Consider the following 17,265-nt stretch of genomic DNA (forward strand, 5'->3'; position numbering starts at 1 on the left):
GAACAATGAGAGAAAAGGGACCATTTTGCCCAATTTACTAACCACTGCCTCCAGTTGCAAAGATGCAATAGGACAATGGAATATAGACTCTTGCACTGCCTGGAAAAGCCTGAGTCCCCAACCTAAATCGGTAGTGCCCTCCAGGGCCGTGCGAAGCTTTGGGTAAAATGTGAACTTGAAGCCTGAGACTTGAGATCTTTCCCATGTAACATCTGGGGGGAAATGGAGAAGGAAACATTAGGCCCACCTTTCAGTAGCTGTCAGGAGTGAAGTCATGAGAACATAGCCCAGATGAAACATTTCTTAAAGATATTTTTGCCAATTATTTATTTCCCTCCCACCCACCCCCCAAATTTTTTTTTAAAAAAGGAAAAAAAATAAAGATTTTTCTTTTTCTTTTGTTTTTTTTGGACCTGAATAAAAGGAACTCCTTTGTAAAACAGGTAGTTTTAAATGGTTGCAAATAATGCAGGCAGTCACGGATTCCTGACCGTTGAGGATGAGAGCCAAGGGCTTGAATCATCTCTTAGGGACATTGGGTTTTTTACAGTTCGGTGTCACCCTGCAGTAGAGTGGTGTCATCATCCAAGAAGAGGTCTGTATCCACAACCTCAGTCTCTTCCATGACACCTCCCAACTCCTGGACGACATCATCACCGAGAATGTCAATATCCTCCACATGTTTTATTAAACTCAGATGGTCCAGGGGAATCAACCCAGGTCCCACTGGCCCAGTAGTCCTCTCAATAGCAGCTGCCATTTCGGCAGCAACTGCAGCTTTCTGGGCTTTTTGCCTCTGTTGCTCCTCCTGTTGCCTGTGTGTCTTCATGTGGGCGTTTCGGCTTTTGATCTTGAAAAATACCCTATGATAATAACGTAAGAGACACAAAGATAGACTCATGAGGTTCACAAAGAGATTAGGCTTTTCCATATCTCCCTCTTCTCAGGAGAGAAGGAGGACTATTTAAAAAAAATTATTATTATACTTTATGTTTTTAGTTTTTAGCTTTTTTTTTTTTTTTTTTGCGGGGCAATGGGGGTTAAGTGACTTGCCCAGGGTCACACAGCTAGTAAGTGTCAAGTGTCTGAGGCTGGATTTGAACTCAGGTACTCCTGAATCCAGGGCCAGTGCAACACCTAGCTGCCCCTATACTTTATGTCTTAACATTCATTTTTTAAAAATTTTGAGTTCCAAATTCTCCCCCTCCCTCTAGTGCCTTCCCCAACCATTAAGAAGGCAAGCAATATGATGTCAATTATACACAAAGTCATGCAAAATATATTTCCACATAACATAGCTATGTTACCAAAAAAAAAAAAAAGCAGGGGAAGGAGAGAAATAAAACAAGTAAAAAAGTATACTTCAATCTGTACCCAGAGTTCATCAATTCTCTCTCTGGAGGTGGGCAGCAGTTTTCAAAATAGGTCCTTTGGAATTGTCTTGGATTACAGTATTGATTATAGTAGCTGAGCCTTTCACTGTTACTATGTACAATATTCTCTTGGTTGTGCTCACTTCACTTTGCATCAGTTCATATCAGTCTTCCCAGATTTTTCTGAAACCATTTCCCCCACTTTTTTGGGGGGTGTGCCCACCACTATTTCTTATAGCATAATAGTATTCCATCATAATCATGTACTGTAACTTGTCCAGTCATTCTCCAGGCAGGAGGAATTGTGAGAATACCACATCCATTATAGGGTCATAGATCTAGAGATGGAATGGAACCTCAGAGGGCCCAGGAAGGTTAACTGACCCACATGGTGTAGTAGAAAACACACTGGGGGCAGCTAGATGGCACAGTGGATAAAGCACCGGCCCTGGATTCAGGAGTACCTGAGTTCAAATCCGGCCTCAGACACTTAACACTTACTAGCTGTGTGACTCTGGGCAAGTCACTTAACCCCAATTGCCTCACCAAAAAAAAAAGAAAAAGAAAAAGAAAACACACTGGCTGGGGAATCAGAGGACCTATATACTTACATCCGACCTTCATGACCTTGGGCAAAGCACCTCCCTGGACTTTGGTTTCCTCCTACATAAAATGAGGAAGCTAGAGTATATGTTGGAGACTCTGGGGTCTCTTTTAGCTTTGTAAAGATCAGAAGTGGAATTTGAACCTGTAGCCTACAGACTCCAGATCCTATGTTCTTTTCACTGTACCATTCTCCCTGTGCTCTGCGTGTAGTCAGTGAATTGTTTTCCTCTTTGTTATAAGAGAATTAGCCAATAAGAGTTGGGGAGGAAATTAATTTAGAAATGACAGTGAGGTAAAAAGAAGAACAATCAATAAAACTCTTTAAAATTTTTTTTGTTTTTAGATTAGATTTTCCCAATACTCAGTGTTGCCTTAGACTCTTGGAATCCTAAAGTGTTAGGGCTGAAGGGAGGTGTATTAGAAATTTAATTGCTTCCTCTTCACCAACCAGGAAACTGAAATCCAGAGAGGCTCTGTGCTTTTCTTTTCTTTTCTTTTCTTTTTTTGCAGGGCAATGAGGGTTAAGTGACTTGCCTAGGGTCACACAGCTAGTAAGTGTCAAGTGTCTGAGGCCAGATTTGAACTCAGGTCCTCCTGAATCCAGGACCAGTGCTTTATCCACTGCACCACCTAGCTGCCCACTCTGTGCTTTTCTAAGGGCACTTAAGTAGTCACTGGAAGAGCTGGGTCTAGAACCCAAGGTTCTTGGTACCCCATCACAGCTGCCTCACGGGATGAGGAGAATCTCTAAGTTCTCCTTTGTGGAGGCAGAAGAAGGTGCTTAAAAGTTCTGAGCTCTGAAGTGTGCCCCTCCCCCCACACCCCACTTTTATTCTCTTCTCCTTAGGCCTTCCTCTTTCCATTCTCTCCCTGTAGCCAAAACAGTGGACATGCAGGGAATAAAACATGTTGGGATTTAAGGTAAAAATTGTTTTTACATGTAATTTGGGAAAAATAGAATGCTAAATAAAGAACAAAAAATATAATGAAAAAACGCATTGGGAATCAGGTGAGGGATGGGGGCTGGTTTTGTGTTCAAGATACATGGTGGTAAGAATATAACGTCAGAGACAATAAATGGAGGGAGGGGGCACACAACCACTTCAAGGTCAAAAATGCGTTTTGTTTTTTTTTAAACTGTGTCACTAAAACTGTCCTTTGTCCTCATCTGAATGGATAAAAAGAGCTGAGAGGAGAAAAAAGAAGAGAGATTTATTCCAGTCAAGGCCACTGCATATCTGCTGTTTTTTAAAAAAGGATAAATATGAATATAATAAAATGTGGTAAGACCTATCTAATATGATGTTAATAACACCAGAACTGTAAAGACACTGACTCCAAGGACTTATCTAAAAAAATAAAAACAAAGGCACTCAGACAGAATGCATTTCTTTGTTTATTATTTGTTCATTTGTTTGACTCTACTCTGCTAAATTCCAAGAGATTCAGGTAAGATTTTATTCCTTGTTTTTGTATGTTTATTTGATTATTTGTCTTTACTGACAGCATTAGGGTGGACAGACAGAGTGCTGGACTGGATGTCAGGAAGACTTGGGTTCACATTCCCACCTCTGATACTCACTAGTGACATAACCATCATAATTTTTGAGCCTCAGTTTCCTCATCTGTAGGATGGAGAAAATTAAACCCACAGACCCTCCCTCACAGAATGATTTGGAAAGCTTGAACAAGAAAACAAAGGTAAAAGCACTTTGCCAACTTTGGGGCAGGCCTGTGAGTTTAACGGTGTGGGGAAATCTCTTAGTATGGAAATTCCCTCCACTGACACATATCAACAACTCAGACTACAACCTGTCAATCTTGGAGAGTTGCTCAAAGCATTGAAACTTCTCTCTTGTGATAGAGCTAGGATATACCAGAAGCAGGACTTGAACCCAGGTCTTCCCAACTCCAAAACTGACTCTCTTCCCTTGACACCATAACCACCTCTCCATGGTAGTTGGTGTTGTTGTTTTAGTTATAAGAAATACTTCAAAAGGAAAAGATGACATGTCCCCAGCCATCAAGACACCTGCCCTTTTTAGAGAAAAACTGGCCCAAACCTGGAAGTCCTTCCCAGTGCACCAAGGTCACTCGATAAAGATTCCTCTTTGATGGGCCTCACTGTGTCACAGAAAGACACATATCATAGTTAAGTCCTGCCCCTTATCTTTCAGGTTTCAGGCACAGAGGAGAATAGCAGCAATAACAAAAAGGTTGCTTTGCTGCAGTGATGATGAATTAAATCTGGTCTCTTAAAGTAATATGCATTATAGAGTGAATGCCACACAGTTAATAATGAAAGCTAGCATTTATGTAGTGCTTTAAGGTTTGCAAAGCACTTTACAAATATTATCACATCTGATCCTCAAAACAAGCGTGGGTGGTAGGTGCTATTATTATCCTTATTTAGTAGAAAACTGAGGCAGACAGAGGTTAAATGACTTGCCCAAGGTCTCAGAGCTAGTTTCTTAGACAGGATTTGAACTCTGGTCTTAGTAACTCCAATATCAGTGCTATTCATTGCACCACCTAGATGCCCCGGGACAGGCAGGTGGCATAGTACATAGAGCACCGGGCTTGGAATCAGGAAGACTCATCTTCATGAATTCAAATCCGGCCTCAGACACTTTCCAGCTATGTACCCTGGGTGAGTCACTTAACCCTGTTTGGCTCAGTTTCTCATCTGTAAAATGAGCCGGATAAGGAAATGGAATGGGAAAGAAAAAGCCCAAGTCCCATCCTGTGACTTTTTTCCCCACTCACGCCAAATCTGGGGTCAGGTTTGGCTGCTTCTGACTCCCTCTCTGAAGAGGTCCACTCTTGGAATCAAATCCAAATCCCCTGAGACTCCCTTGCCTGCCAGGGTACATGTAACACCAAATTGCCATCCAGGATCAGGTTTAAAATCTATCTGGCTCAAGAACATGTCTGCTCACTGTTCTTTTCAGCACCAACCTCAAAAGGTCAGGGATGTGACCCAAACATACCTCTCTCTCTTAATAACTCATGATGAAACTATCTATTTGAACTTGTCTAAAGCCCTCTGTGGTCTGTTGCTATTCTTAAATGACACTATCTCTTGGGTATAACAAATACCATGGGTTTATCCACAAAGAAATAGCCTGTGTTTTTTCATGTGTCCCCAAACTACCTTCTTCTCAGGGTGGGACCTAGTGCTAGGGTGCTTGGAAAATATGAGCTGCATGTTCCCCTGACTCCTCTATGATCCCCAGTCTGGCATTCAAGGCCCTCAATAATCTGTTGCCTCCCTACGTTTATAGTCTTATCACTGACTAAACTGATCCAACTCAAGCTACACCCGAACTTCAAAGATCCTGGATGCCTTGCTGGACCCCTCAACATGATCTGCCCTTTCCTTCCTGCATGCTCTGCTCACATTATTCCTGATGCCTGGAATATTCTGTCTCCATTTCTTCCAAGTATATCCCATCACTCTAAGTGCTTCCCACTAAAATCCTTTAAGGACAAACTCAAACTCCTTCCTATGGTCCTCCAGGAAGTCTTCCTAGATTCCTTAGTCAGTAGTAATGAGCTTTCTTCTGTACTAACCAGAATCTTTTTGCCTTCTACAATCAGGATGCCTTATCTTCTATAACAAACATCTATCTACAAGTTTTATTTCACTATTAGATTAAAAATTCCTTGAGAGGGGCAGCTAGGTGGCGCAGTGGATAAAGCACTGGCCCTGGATTCAGGAGTACCTGAGTTCAAATCCGGCCTCAGACACTTACTAGCTGTGTGACCCTGGGCAAGTCACTTAACCCCCATTGCCCTGCTAAAAAAAAAAAAAATTCCTTGAGAGCAAGAACTAGTTTATTAGTCATTCTCTCTCTCTCTGAGTCTACCACAATGCTCCATGTATAATTAATGCTAGTTGATAATGAACAAAACTGAATGGTATCTAATTATAATGACCAAACAAGACCCTGAAATAGAGTTGAGACAAGGAACTTCCTTCCCTTTAACACAGAGGTAGGCAAGGGAATAAACATTTACATAGCACCTACTATGCACCAGGTACCATGCTTAGCCCTTATGGCCTGCTGGGTATGGGGAGGGAAGGATATATCTAGAAATTAATGTGAAGGAACAACAAATGGCATCCATAAAAGATTTAGAAACAATTTTAAAAGAATATCTGCTGACTTTAAGTGTGAATCTGATTCAGTCTTCCTCTTTCCTGGCTGAAGAACATCCACCTTCTTCTTCTTCTTCTTCTTCTTCTTCTTCTTTTTCCCCCTGGGGCAATGAGGGTTAAGTGACTTGCCCAGGGTCACATAGCTAGTAAGTGTCAAGTGTCTAAGGCCAGATTTGAACTCAGGTCCTCCTGAATCCAGGGCCGGTGCTTTATCTACTGCACCACCTAGCTGCCCCCAGAAAATCCACCTTCTTAACCTAGCATCTTACTGAGCAATGAGAATTGACCAGAGCCAACAAGAGGATTCAATCTGCCGATCCTGGTCTTACTTACTTTCCACACTCCTTGCAGGGGAAGACTGTGGTTGGGTCGGTCTCACCACTCGTTGTGCTGTGAGCTGGTGAGCTCTTCACAGAACAGTACCCACTCTGGGCACCTTGTTTCTGTTTTGCAGGGGGACCCGAGCACCGGGCTTTGGCCACCTGGTTTGTACCACCGTGGATGCGAGCGTGGCCATTCAGTGCCTGCCGAGAGCTGAACACCTGGGTAAGAAAGGGAGCATACATGACATCTACAATCTTGAAAACAATGTTAATAATGATAAGTCATAGATAACACTGGAGGAAAATGCAGTTTCCTAGGAACACCCTTAGATCAGCAAGTACTAAGCTCAAGGCTTTGGACAGATCTGGAATATATTCTTGTCCAGTAGGGGGTCAGGAGACTCTGCTCCCTTCTTCTTGGTCTTTTCTGTCAGGACCTGAGACAGCACCCTGGAGGTTCAAACCTTTCTTCTCTAAAATTCTGCCCTGGAACCCTACTGGTTACACTGGTCAGTGTCTCCTCATGTCCATTATTTTATGCAAGCCCCCAGACCATTTTCTCATAAGGCAGGGAGGTCTTAACCCATTATATCTTTGAAATTTGTGTCCTAGAGGCCTGGATTTACGTGAGGCAGGGCTGTGCAAAGTCATCAGCCTCATTCTCTCCTCCAGAGACTGCACTGTACCTGGCCAACAATTTCAGGCAAGTCACCTAGCTATGCTTCATTTTATTCCCGATTACCCGTCCATCTTCTCCCTCTGCCACCATCCCTGCGTTTAGCTCTAGAACCATGATCAAACCCACCCTATTATTGCTGCTGGGAGGTATGTGTCAATCAACTCCCCTAGAGCTCCATGAACCATTCTTGTAACTTCCACACCAAAGTATCCCCCTTGGCCATTGCTTTCCTATGAACATTGTCTCCTCCTATTAGAATTGTAAGCTCTTTTAACCATACAACTTCCTGAAAGATGTGATATACTTAGGGTACAGAATGAAACATTCATATTTTTGTATCTGGCCAATGCAGGAATTTGTTTTCTTTTGTTATGCATATTTGTTACAAGAATTTAGTGTTTTGTTTTACTACATTAGACTGTAAGCTCCTTGAGAACCAGGACTGTCTTTTGCCTCTTTTTGTATTCCCAGCACTTAACATAGTGCTTGGCTCATAATATGTGTTCAATAAATGTTTACTGATTGAAAAAAAATATATAAGCTCTTAAGGGCAAAGATTCTTATTTTTGTACTTGTATCCTCAGGCCCTACACATGGTAAACACTTAATAAATGCTTTTTTATTCATTTAGGGGGCTTTAAAGATTGCAAAATATATTACGTATACAATCTCATTTGATGCCCCTGTTAGGTTTAAAAATAGGTCAGTCAACTGTCTCATAGCCAGTGATATAGGTCAGCCTCAGCTTCCATCACTGGATGGGAGGGGATGCTGATAAGACGGAGCCCTGCCTCTGTGAAGCTTTTAATCACTGAAAAGATGTCACCTTGGTAAGTATTTCTGACAAGAGCAAACAAAACAAAGGAGAAACACACCCACTCAAACATTTACCATAAGAACACTGGGGAAAATTCCCAGAAAACACCCAGTTTCAAAAGAAAGGGGGAAAATGTCATAGAGATTGAATTTTTTTTTTTTTTTTGCAGACAATGGGGGTTAAGTAACTTGCCCAGGGTCACACAGCTAGTAAGTGTCAAGTGTCTGAGGCCAGATTTGAACTCCGGTATTCCTGAATCCAGGGCCAGTGCTTTAACAACTGTGCCATCTAGCTGCCCCCAAGATTGAAATTTAAAGTCATGACATATATGACAGATTTGACATCTGAATATATAGATAAGGAAAATAATGAAAAGTTAGTGGTAATCCCCAGTCCACCATGGATAAATAAATGATCGACAGATATGAGCAAATGATATTTTCAAAACATAATTTGTTAATAAACATTTGAAATAATGTTCAGCCTCATTAGTAATTAAAGAGATGCAAATTAAAACAACTCTGAGGTGCTACCACACATTTCTCAAATTGGCAAAATATCATTAGAAGCAACAAAACTTAATGCTGATGGGGTTGTAGAAGAAAAGGAAAACTCATTCATTGCTGGTCTACAACTGAAGAATATTTCTAGGCAGTAAATGAGGCAGACTTAAGCATCATAAAAATAATCATACCCTTTGACTAATTTTATGTTGAGACTATATCCTCAATTTGTCATGTTGTACAAATACATAAGAGCTCACTCTTCTTAGTTTTTCCATATGTAACAAATATGCAATCAGACAATCAAATGTATATATTCACACACACACACACACACACACACACACACACACACACACACACACACACCCCTAGAAACAATGTTAATGTCCAACAATGGTGGAATGGCTGGTAATATATTACTATGATACAATTTGTTGTTCAGTTGTTTCAGTTGTGTCTGATTCTTCATGATCCCATTTGGGGTTTCATTGGCAAAGCTGGTTTGCCATTTCCTTCTCCAGTTCATTTTACAGATGAGGAAACTGAGGCAAACAAGATTAAGTGATTTGCCCAGAGTTTCACAGCTAGTAAGTATCTGAAGCCAAATCTGAACTCAGGTCCTTCTGACTCCCTGCCTGGCACTCTATTCACTGTGCCACCTTGCTGCCCCCTGTGATGGCACACTACAATTCAATTAAGAACAGCAAGTATAAGAAATAAACAAATCTGGAAAAACTTTTATAAAATATACAAAGCAGGGGAAGCTAGGTAGTGCAGTGGATAAAGCACCATCCCTGGATTTAGGAGGACCTGAGTTCAAATTTGGCCTCAAACACTTGACACTTACTCGCTGTGTGACCCTGGGCAAGTCACTTAACCCTCATTAGCGCATAAAACCAAAACAAAACAAAAAACAAACAACAACAAAATAATGCAAAGCAAACAAAGCAATGTCAGAAGGATGGCATGCCCACTAATTACATCTATATAAAAAGAAAAAAATGAATTGCCAAAGAATCCTGATGATGGTTTAGAAGTGGCTGAAAAACACTTTATGCACTGAAATTCATTTAAATGTAAATAATTATTACAAAAATATAGTTGGTTGTATCAATGTCCAGGATTAAATTTTTAATAAAATGGTTAATTTTTTTTTAAAAAGAAAGAAATTTAAAGACACTGAGGGTTTATCATCCCAGAATCAAATCACAGAGGCCCAAAAGATCTCTATGAGCATTATAGGTCACTGAATGATAAAGAAAGATACAAGATGTTTTCAGTCTTTGCTTCCAAGTCATTCATGGTTTTAATTTTTTTTTTTTTAACATAACTCTCTTAGAAAAGAAATATGGTGCACTTGAACTGAAGTCCAGAAGTTGATCAGTTGTTCAGTCATGTCTGACTCTATGTGTTTTCTTGGCAAAGACAACTGAAATAGTTTGCCATTTCCTTCTTCAGTGCACTCCCATTTTACAGATTAGGAACTGAGACAAATGGGGGTTAAGTGACTTGCCCAGGGTCACAAAGCTAGTAAGCGTCTAAGGCCTCATTTGACCTCAGATCTTTCTGACTCCAGATCCAGTGCTCTATCCACCGTACTACCTATCTACCCAGTCTAGAACACCCAGGTTTAAATCCCACCTCAGATATTTACTATCTTCTCTGTGACCTTGGAGAAGTCACTTGAGTTCTCTGGGCCTCAACTTCCCTAATCTATAAAACGAGGGGGTTGGACTAGGTGACCTCTGAAGATTCCTTTGAGCACTAAGTCTATATCCCTAATCTCTAAGATCAATCTAAATCAATAAGAAATACTTCTGGGGGGCAACTAGATGGCGCAGTGGATAGAGCACCGGTCCTGGATTCAGGAATACCTGAGTTCAAATCCGGCCTCAGACACTTAACACTTACTAGCTGTGTGACCCTGGGCAAGTCACTTAACCCCAATTGCCCCTCAAAAAAAAAAAAAAAAAGAAATACTTCTGGTTTCATCCAAGGGATGTACAGTTCCTTCTGGCAAGGAGTCTTCTTTTATACTTTAGAAAACCTCACCCTCCTATGAAGGATGAAAACATAAAGGAAGCTAGATGAGATGCCCTGCTCTTTACCCTAGGACAGAGAAGGAGCAACCTTCTGGAGATGTGGAATGGCCCTGCCAGACACGGTCCTCCCCCTCCCCCCACCACCGAGTGGGTGTGGGCACCTCAAGGAAACTTGATTTAGGAAAATGCTCTTAATTCAGACTAATGGTCAGGCCCAAGGGGGGGAGGGCAGGTAGAAGGAAGGAATCACTTCAATCACTAACATTTAAAAACTAAGATCAGTCTTATTGCTTTTAAATAGTAAGATGCTTCTAGCACCGCAGTTAGGCATTGAAAGTGACTCAAACTATACTAATAGAGTTCACTTAGAGATCCTTTGGGAAGCTGCTTTAAGGAACAGTTGTGAATGTCATCTTCATTTCATGTGGAATAAATGGTTCTAGAGAGGAAGTTTATTCTATTAAATGGCACAAAAGCACAGACACACACAGAGACAGAGACACAACACACACACACCCTCTTCTTCTGATATTGTTTACCGTACTCTTTGGTTTGAAAAATCCTTTACTGGGGGGAGGTGGGGTAGACAGAGTCAAAGGTTTTTTTTTTGTTTTTTTTTGCAGGGCAATGAGGGTTAAGTGACTTGCCCAGGGTCACACAGCTAGTAAGTGTCAAATGTCTGAGGCCGGACCTGAACTCAAGTCCTCCTGAATCCAGGGCCAATGCTCTATCCATTGCACCACCTAGCTTAGCTGCCCCACCATGGTCAAAGAATATTGCCATCAACTCTGTCACAATTTTAACAAATTTCAAATGAGCAAGATTCAAAACTTTCAGGAATATTCCTCCCCCCCACACACACACACATATACACATACACAGAAACGCATATAGACATTATGTGTTTGTATATACTCAAATACATGTGTATTATAAACACATATGTATGTGCATGTGTGCATACTGTATAAAATAAAATTATATCTAAGTTTATTATATATACACATACATACATATATCGTATTATGTTTATGTGTACATATAGTATACATTTATATACCTATATATGTAAGAATGTAACTAGCATGATGTATCTCATCTATCTATAGGAATGTCCCTATTCCTATATAGGAATATGGGGGAAAATAAACGAAAATCCAGATTCGTAAACCAGATAAATTAGGGGTGTAAGTATTCCCAATACAACTTATATGATATACCTTATTCTAATTTTCTTTAATATGTGTAACTCCCCTTATGCAATTAAGTGTATGTAGCTATGCAGTACAGTGCTGGGCGTGGAGCCAGGAAGACCTGAGTTCAAATCCATCCTGAGACCGTAGGCAAGTCACTTCACCCTATTTATGTAGGTTTCTTCATCTGTAAAATGTGCTATAGAAGGAAATGACACACCACTCTAGTATCTTTGCCAAGAAAACTCCAAAAGGAATCACAGAGAGTCAGACATGACTGAAACAAATGAACAACAAGTTGTCAGAAGCCACTGATTACTGAAGATTTGCCACAAATGAAATTGAAGTAGCCACAAAAAAATGATTCAGAGGGGCAGTGGGATCCTTGCTTGCAAAACTGTGATTCACAACAAATCTTTCCAGGAGCTCCTACATATGAAACCTACCTGTATCTCCCCCCTTTTCCCTGTATCCCCACCCCAATATTATTAGCTGCTCAAGTAACACTGAAAGACACTTACAGCACCACAGTTTGGCATTTCACAGACAAAGGAGACTGAGGAGGGCGTAAGGCTCTGAAGCGTCGGCAGGTCCATGGGTGCCACAAGCGTGATTGGGGGAGGATCCGGGGACTTCTGCACATCTGGGTCATCTTCTTTTGTGGATTTTCTCTCTTCTTCCAAGTCATCATCATCTTCTACATCCTCTTCTTCTTCACTTGTCTGTTCACAAAAGGACAAAGATAATAAAAGAGAAAGGGGGAGAAAATCCCCAAATGTCATTTTTATTGAGGTTTTTTTTCTCTTCCCTGGTTCTTTTTACAACTCTTGGCAGGTTGTCAACATACACATGTGCTTCAGGTGGGGAGAAAAGGCCCCTGCATTTGCATTTCCCCGCCTTGCCTCAGCAAGGGCATTATAGAAGTGCCCTGGCCCTTTATTCTAAAATCTGTATTCTACATATATCAGGTATCACATGTCTTGCCTTCTCAATGGGTAGGGGAGGGAGCAGAGGGATGGAGAGAATTTGGGATACAAAATTAAAATTAAAAATAAAATTTAACACCCTCCCTCCCAAATCTGTATTCTATATATGATGGGCATTGTATGTCTTGCCTTTTTAATAGATGGGGAGGGCATAAAAGGAGGGAGAAAATTTAGAAATCAAAAATTAAAAGTAAATTTTTTTCAAAAAAAAAAAAAGGCAACTCCCTCCCCACAAAAAACAACCCTAAGGCCTGTATTTCCTCATACCAAGATATATGAAGAATATACAGATAGAGTGTGATCCCCACTGAGAAAAAGGCTAAGAACCAGCTTGAGAAGTTAATGTTTTCTCTCATGGCCTCCGGGTCTCTGTTCTACCTCTGCTTGGCTGGAGGGTATAGGATTCTGGTCCTCTAGGGTACCTCTGAACCCCTATGGGGAGACATGGAGCCAGTGAACTGGCATTGCAGCAGCTGCCTGGTCCTTTTCTGGGACACATGCTTACAACTTATCAGCCCAGTCGTGGTGGCACATGCCTATAATCTCTGCTACTGGGGAAGCGGAGGCTGGTGGATTGGTTGAGTTCTGAGCTGCAATATCAGGTTTGGGTGTCTGCACTAAGACTGGAACCAATATAATGAGTTGCTGGGAATAAAGAAGCTATCAGGCTTCCTAAAGGAAGGGTTGACCAGTAAGGTCAAATCTCCCATGCCGATCAGTAATGGGACTAGATTAGTTTATGGCCACTATACTTCCAGCTTGGGCAAGATAAGAAGAAAAAAACAAAAACAAAAACAAAACAACCTCCCATAAGTCCCAAAATCTCAAATATGAAGCTTAAATGTAAACATAATTGGGTCAGCTAGGTGGCGCAGTGGATAAAACACCAGCCCTGGATTCAGGAGGACCTGAGTTCAAATCCGACCTCAGACACTTGACACTTACTAGCTGTGTGACCCTGGGCAAGTCACTTAACCTCCACTGCCCCGCAAAAAAAAAAAAAAAAATTAAATTAAAAAAATTTAGGAAAAAATGTAAACACAATTTCTCACTCGTAATTAATTTCCTTCTCCCTCTCTTATAGAATATACCAAGACTTTCTTACATCACTGTTTTGTTCTAAACAATAAGCAACTGGTAAAGAAAGTGAGATCTGTTAGATTTAGGCCCAATTTATTTTTACTACTGACTGCTGGATAACCCTAGATAAGTCATTGTCCTTTAGGAACAGAGGGGAAATTTGTAATTATTTCAATGATTTTTTCCTTCCTCTATTTTGGAATAACATTGCCACAAGGTGGCGATGGTGAATGGCGAGAGAGGGTGGGATATGGGATAGTAAATATGGCATGTACAGGATTTCACACTGTATTATGGGATCTGGTCCTCCAGTCTTTAGATAACAGATAGTCACTTCGAGCCATCCACACTGAAAGCAATTCTAGCTTGGCAGGGGGTTTGCCAATGTCCTGTGTCAGTGCCATCTATGGGCAGAAGCTTTGGGTCACATCCATGAATGTAATGAGTGTAAGACCATAAAGAAACATTTGATCTTGCTTTCATATAGCACTTAATCGTCACACAACTATTATTCTCATCTGATCATCCCAATGACTCTTTGGAAGAAGGTAGCTCAAATATCATTATACCCAGTTTACAGGTAAGGAAACCAAGTCTCAGCGAGGGAAAAATAACTCACACAAGGTCCTATAACTAGCTTGAAGTTGGGGTGGGGGGACCTGATCCAGGTCCAGTGTTCCTTCCTCCACATTATATTTCTTCTTATCAGAAGCCATCCCAAGCATCCTGCACTCCAGCCTTCTAAATGTGTGGGGGAGGAGAGAAATGATAACCTGGCTCTTTCCTCATCTTTCCTGGCAACTCAGGTCTTCCTGCCTTTTTGGGGGAGGGAGCGAGGGAGGAAGGAAGGAAGGAAGGAAGGAAGAGACAGCTCTGTGTGATAGCTGATAGCTTTTTAGGCATTCCCAGATACTCAAACTGAAAAGGAAGAGATTCTTATTTTTTTAATTAATTTATTTATTTTTTCAGGGCAATGGGGGTTAAGTGACTTGCCCAGGGTCACACAGCTAATAAGTGTCAAGTGTCCAAGGCCGGATTTGAACTCAGGTACTCCTGAATCCAGGGCCGGTGCTTTATCCACTGCACCACCTAGCTGCCCCCAAAAGGAAGAGTTTCTAAAGCAGAAAGTTGCCTTACTAGAAATCAAACCTGTCCCTACAGGGCAGTCACGTGTACCTTCTGACCCTGAAACGTGTTCACTATTGAAAAGAGCAATCTGCTAAGTGGTTCTGGTTCAGAGAACATTGTCTTTTCCTCATTCCAATGGCCAGCTACTATTTAACTTCCTCCTCTTCCTTCCCCTTCTCCTTTTCCCTCTTCTCATGCCCTATTTGAACAATCTTACCTTTGCTCCACCCAGAGGTGTCTTCCTAAGTGTGCCATTGACCTGGGGGAAGAAGGAGGTACAACCCAAATCACCCTTCCCTGCTCTTTTTAAGGTAAGCATTCTATAGCAATCCCCCAGGGCCAACGTCATTAAGCCCGTCCCACCACACCACTGAGGACCAGAGGATGGAGACACAGGGTTAGGGAAAAGAACTGGACCTGTGAGTTCATCCTGATATGGAACACCTAGATGAAAAACTCCCTTTGACCAACACAGGGCTGTACTTCCTTGGCAATTTCTAGTCTTAGAGAGTTGTTTGCCTTACAATAGCAGTATCAAACTCAAATAAAAATTTGGGGGCCGGTAATTAAACCTAACACAAGGGATCCCTGAAGGATGCATACTGACTTTAAAAAACTCCACAAATTAACATTACCTATGTTTTGTTCTATTTTAGTTTGCTTTGTTATTTTCCAATTACATTTTTTTTAAGTGAGGCAATTGGGGTTAAGTGACTTACCCAGGGTCACACAGCTAGTAAGTGTTAAGTGTCTGAGGCCAGATGTGAACTCAGGTCCTCCTGACTCCAGGGCCGGTACTCTATCCACTGCGCCACCTAGCTGCCCCTTTTCCAATTACATTTTTTTGTTTTGTGTTTTTGTTTTTGTTTTTGTTTTTTTTTGGTGAAGCAATTGGGGTTAAGTGACTTGCCCATGGTCACACAGCTAGTAAGTGTCAAGTGTCTGAGGCTGGATTTGAACTCAGGTACTCCTGAATCCAGGGCCAGTGCTTTAACCACTGTGCCATCTAGCTGCCCCCTCCCCCTCCAATTACATTTTAATCTGCTTGGCCTATCCGTTTAACACTTGTGACTCAGAGCCCTAAGAGATTAAGTGACTTGTCCACAGTCATACCACCAGCATGTTACAAAGGCGGGAAGTGAACCAGGTTTCCCCACCTCTGAGAGCGACTCTATGGCTATCCCAGCGGCCTCTCACAAAGAGGTTCCTCTAGAAGATGCCGTTATGACTCTAAGCCGAGGCCTTTCACAAACCAAAAATTTCCATTTTCCTCAAGCAACTCTCGGAAGGCTTATGCAGTGTTTTTCCCAAGGGCAAGAAGAGAGACCTGAGTTATCCACACTATGGACCCTGAATCAAGATTTTCTTGTTTCAGAAAACTTGAGTCATCTCATATGTAAGCGGTTTTGTTCTCCTTGAGCTCACAGGCACCTCTAGCACTCACTCCCTCTTACCCACTCCATCCCTCCAGACCAACCTGACCTCCACCTTCCTGGACAGGCTCCCTGGCTTAAAGTTCCAACTAAAATCCTGTCTTCTACAGGAAGTCTTTCTCAATGCCTCTTAATTCTAGTGCCTTTCTTCTGTTAATTATTTCCTATTTATCACATGTATGTGTGTGTGTAGTTTACTTTGTATTTGCTTGCATGTTATTTCCCCCATTAGATTGTAAACTCCTTGAGGACAGGAACTGCCTTTTGCTTCTTTGTATCCCCAGAACTTTGCACAATGCCTGGCACATGACAGGCACTTGATAAATGTTTATTGAATTGAATGTTGTCTCTTCCATTAGATTGTAAGCCCCTCAAGGGCAGGGACTATCTTCTGCCTCTTTTTGTAGCCCCAGCATTTAGCACAGTGCCTGACGCATGGTAGGCAGTTAATAAATGTTGACTGATTGATTGAGGCAGCCTTGGTGACTTTACAAAGCCAGCAACGATGTACTAGGTTCCCTCAATAGTACTTTCTTTTCTCAGGCTCTCCTTTAACATAGGCTCCCAGAAAAATGGGATTTAGAGCTGGACAAAAAGTTGGAGGCCACTGAGCCCAAATCCTTCATGTTACACTTGAGAGAAATGAGGCACAAAGAAGGAAAATGATTTTCCCAGTCACACAGCCATTAAGTGTCCAAGGCAAGGGGTCAGCTAGGTGGTGCAGTGGATAAAGCACTGGCCCTGGATTCAGAAGGACCTGAGTTCAAATCTGGTCTCAGACACTTGACACTTACTAGCTGTGTGATCCTGGGCAAGTCACTTAACCCCCCATTGCCCCGCAAAAAAACCCAACAAAAAACGAAAAAAGAAAAAGTGTCCAAGGCAGGGTTTGAACCCCAGCCTTTCTGCCTCCAAGTTCTAGACCCAATCCAGCATA

The 17,265-nt window shown here is 41.7% G+C and overlaps 1 protein-coding gene across 5 annotated transcripts in view; it reads right to left on the reverse strand.

Moving 5' to 3' along the window:
- Nucleotides 1–353: 353 nt before the first annotated feature.
- TRERF1 (transcriptional regulating factor 1) overlaps nucleotides 354–17,265 on the reverse strand; it is a 294,312-nt gene continuing 277,400 nt past the window's right edge. For 3 of the 5 annotated variants that reach the window (XM_043999734.1, XM_043999736.1, XM_043999733.1), the window contains 4 exons: nucleotides 15,113–15,154; nucleotides 12,223–12,423; nucleotides 6,475–6,683; nucleotides 354–863 (listed from right to left, as the gene is read on the reverse strand). In XM_043999734.1, coding sequence (XP_043855669.1) covers nucleotides 545–863; nucleotides 6,475–6,683; nucleotides 12,223–12,423; nucleotides 15,113–15,154 — 771 coding nt within the window. In that variant the 3' untranslated portion in view covers nucleotides 354–544. The remainder of the gene's footprint in view (nucleotides 864–6,474; nucleotides 6,684–12,222; nucleotides 12,424–15,112; nucleotides 15,155–17,265) is intronic. The other 2 variants (XM_043999737.1, XM_043999735.1) reach the window with 1 other exon arrangement.

This window comes from Dromiciops gliroides, chromosome 4, assembly GCF_019393635.1.
Source record: "Dromiciops gliroides isolate mDroGli1 chromosome 4, mDroGli1.pri, whole genome shotgun sequence".
In the NCBI taxonomy this organism is placed as follows: Eukaryota; Metazoa; Chordata; class Mammalia; order Microbiotheria; family Microbiotheriidae; genus Dromiciops; species Dromiciops gliroides.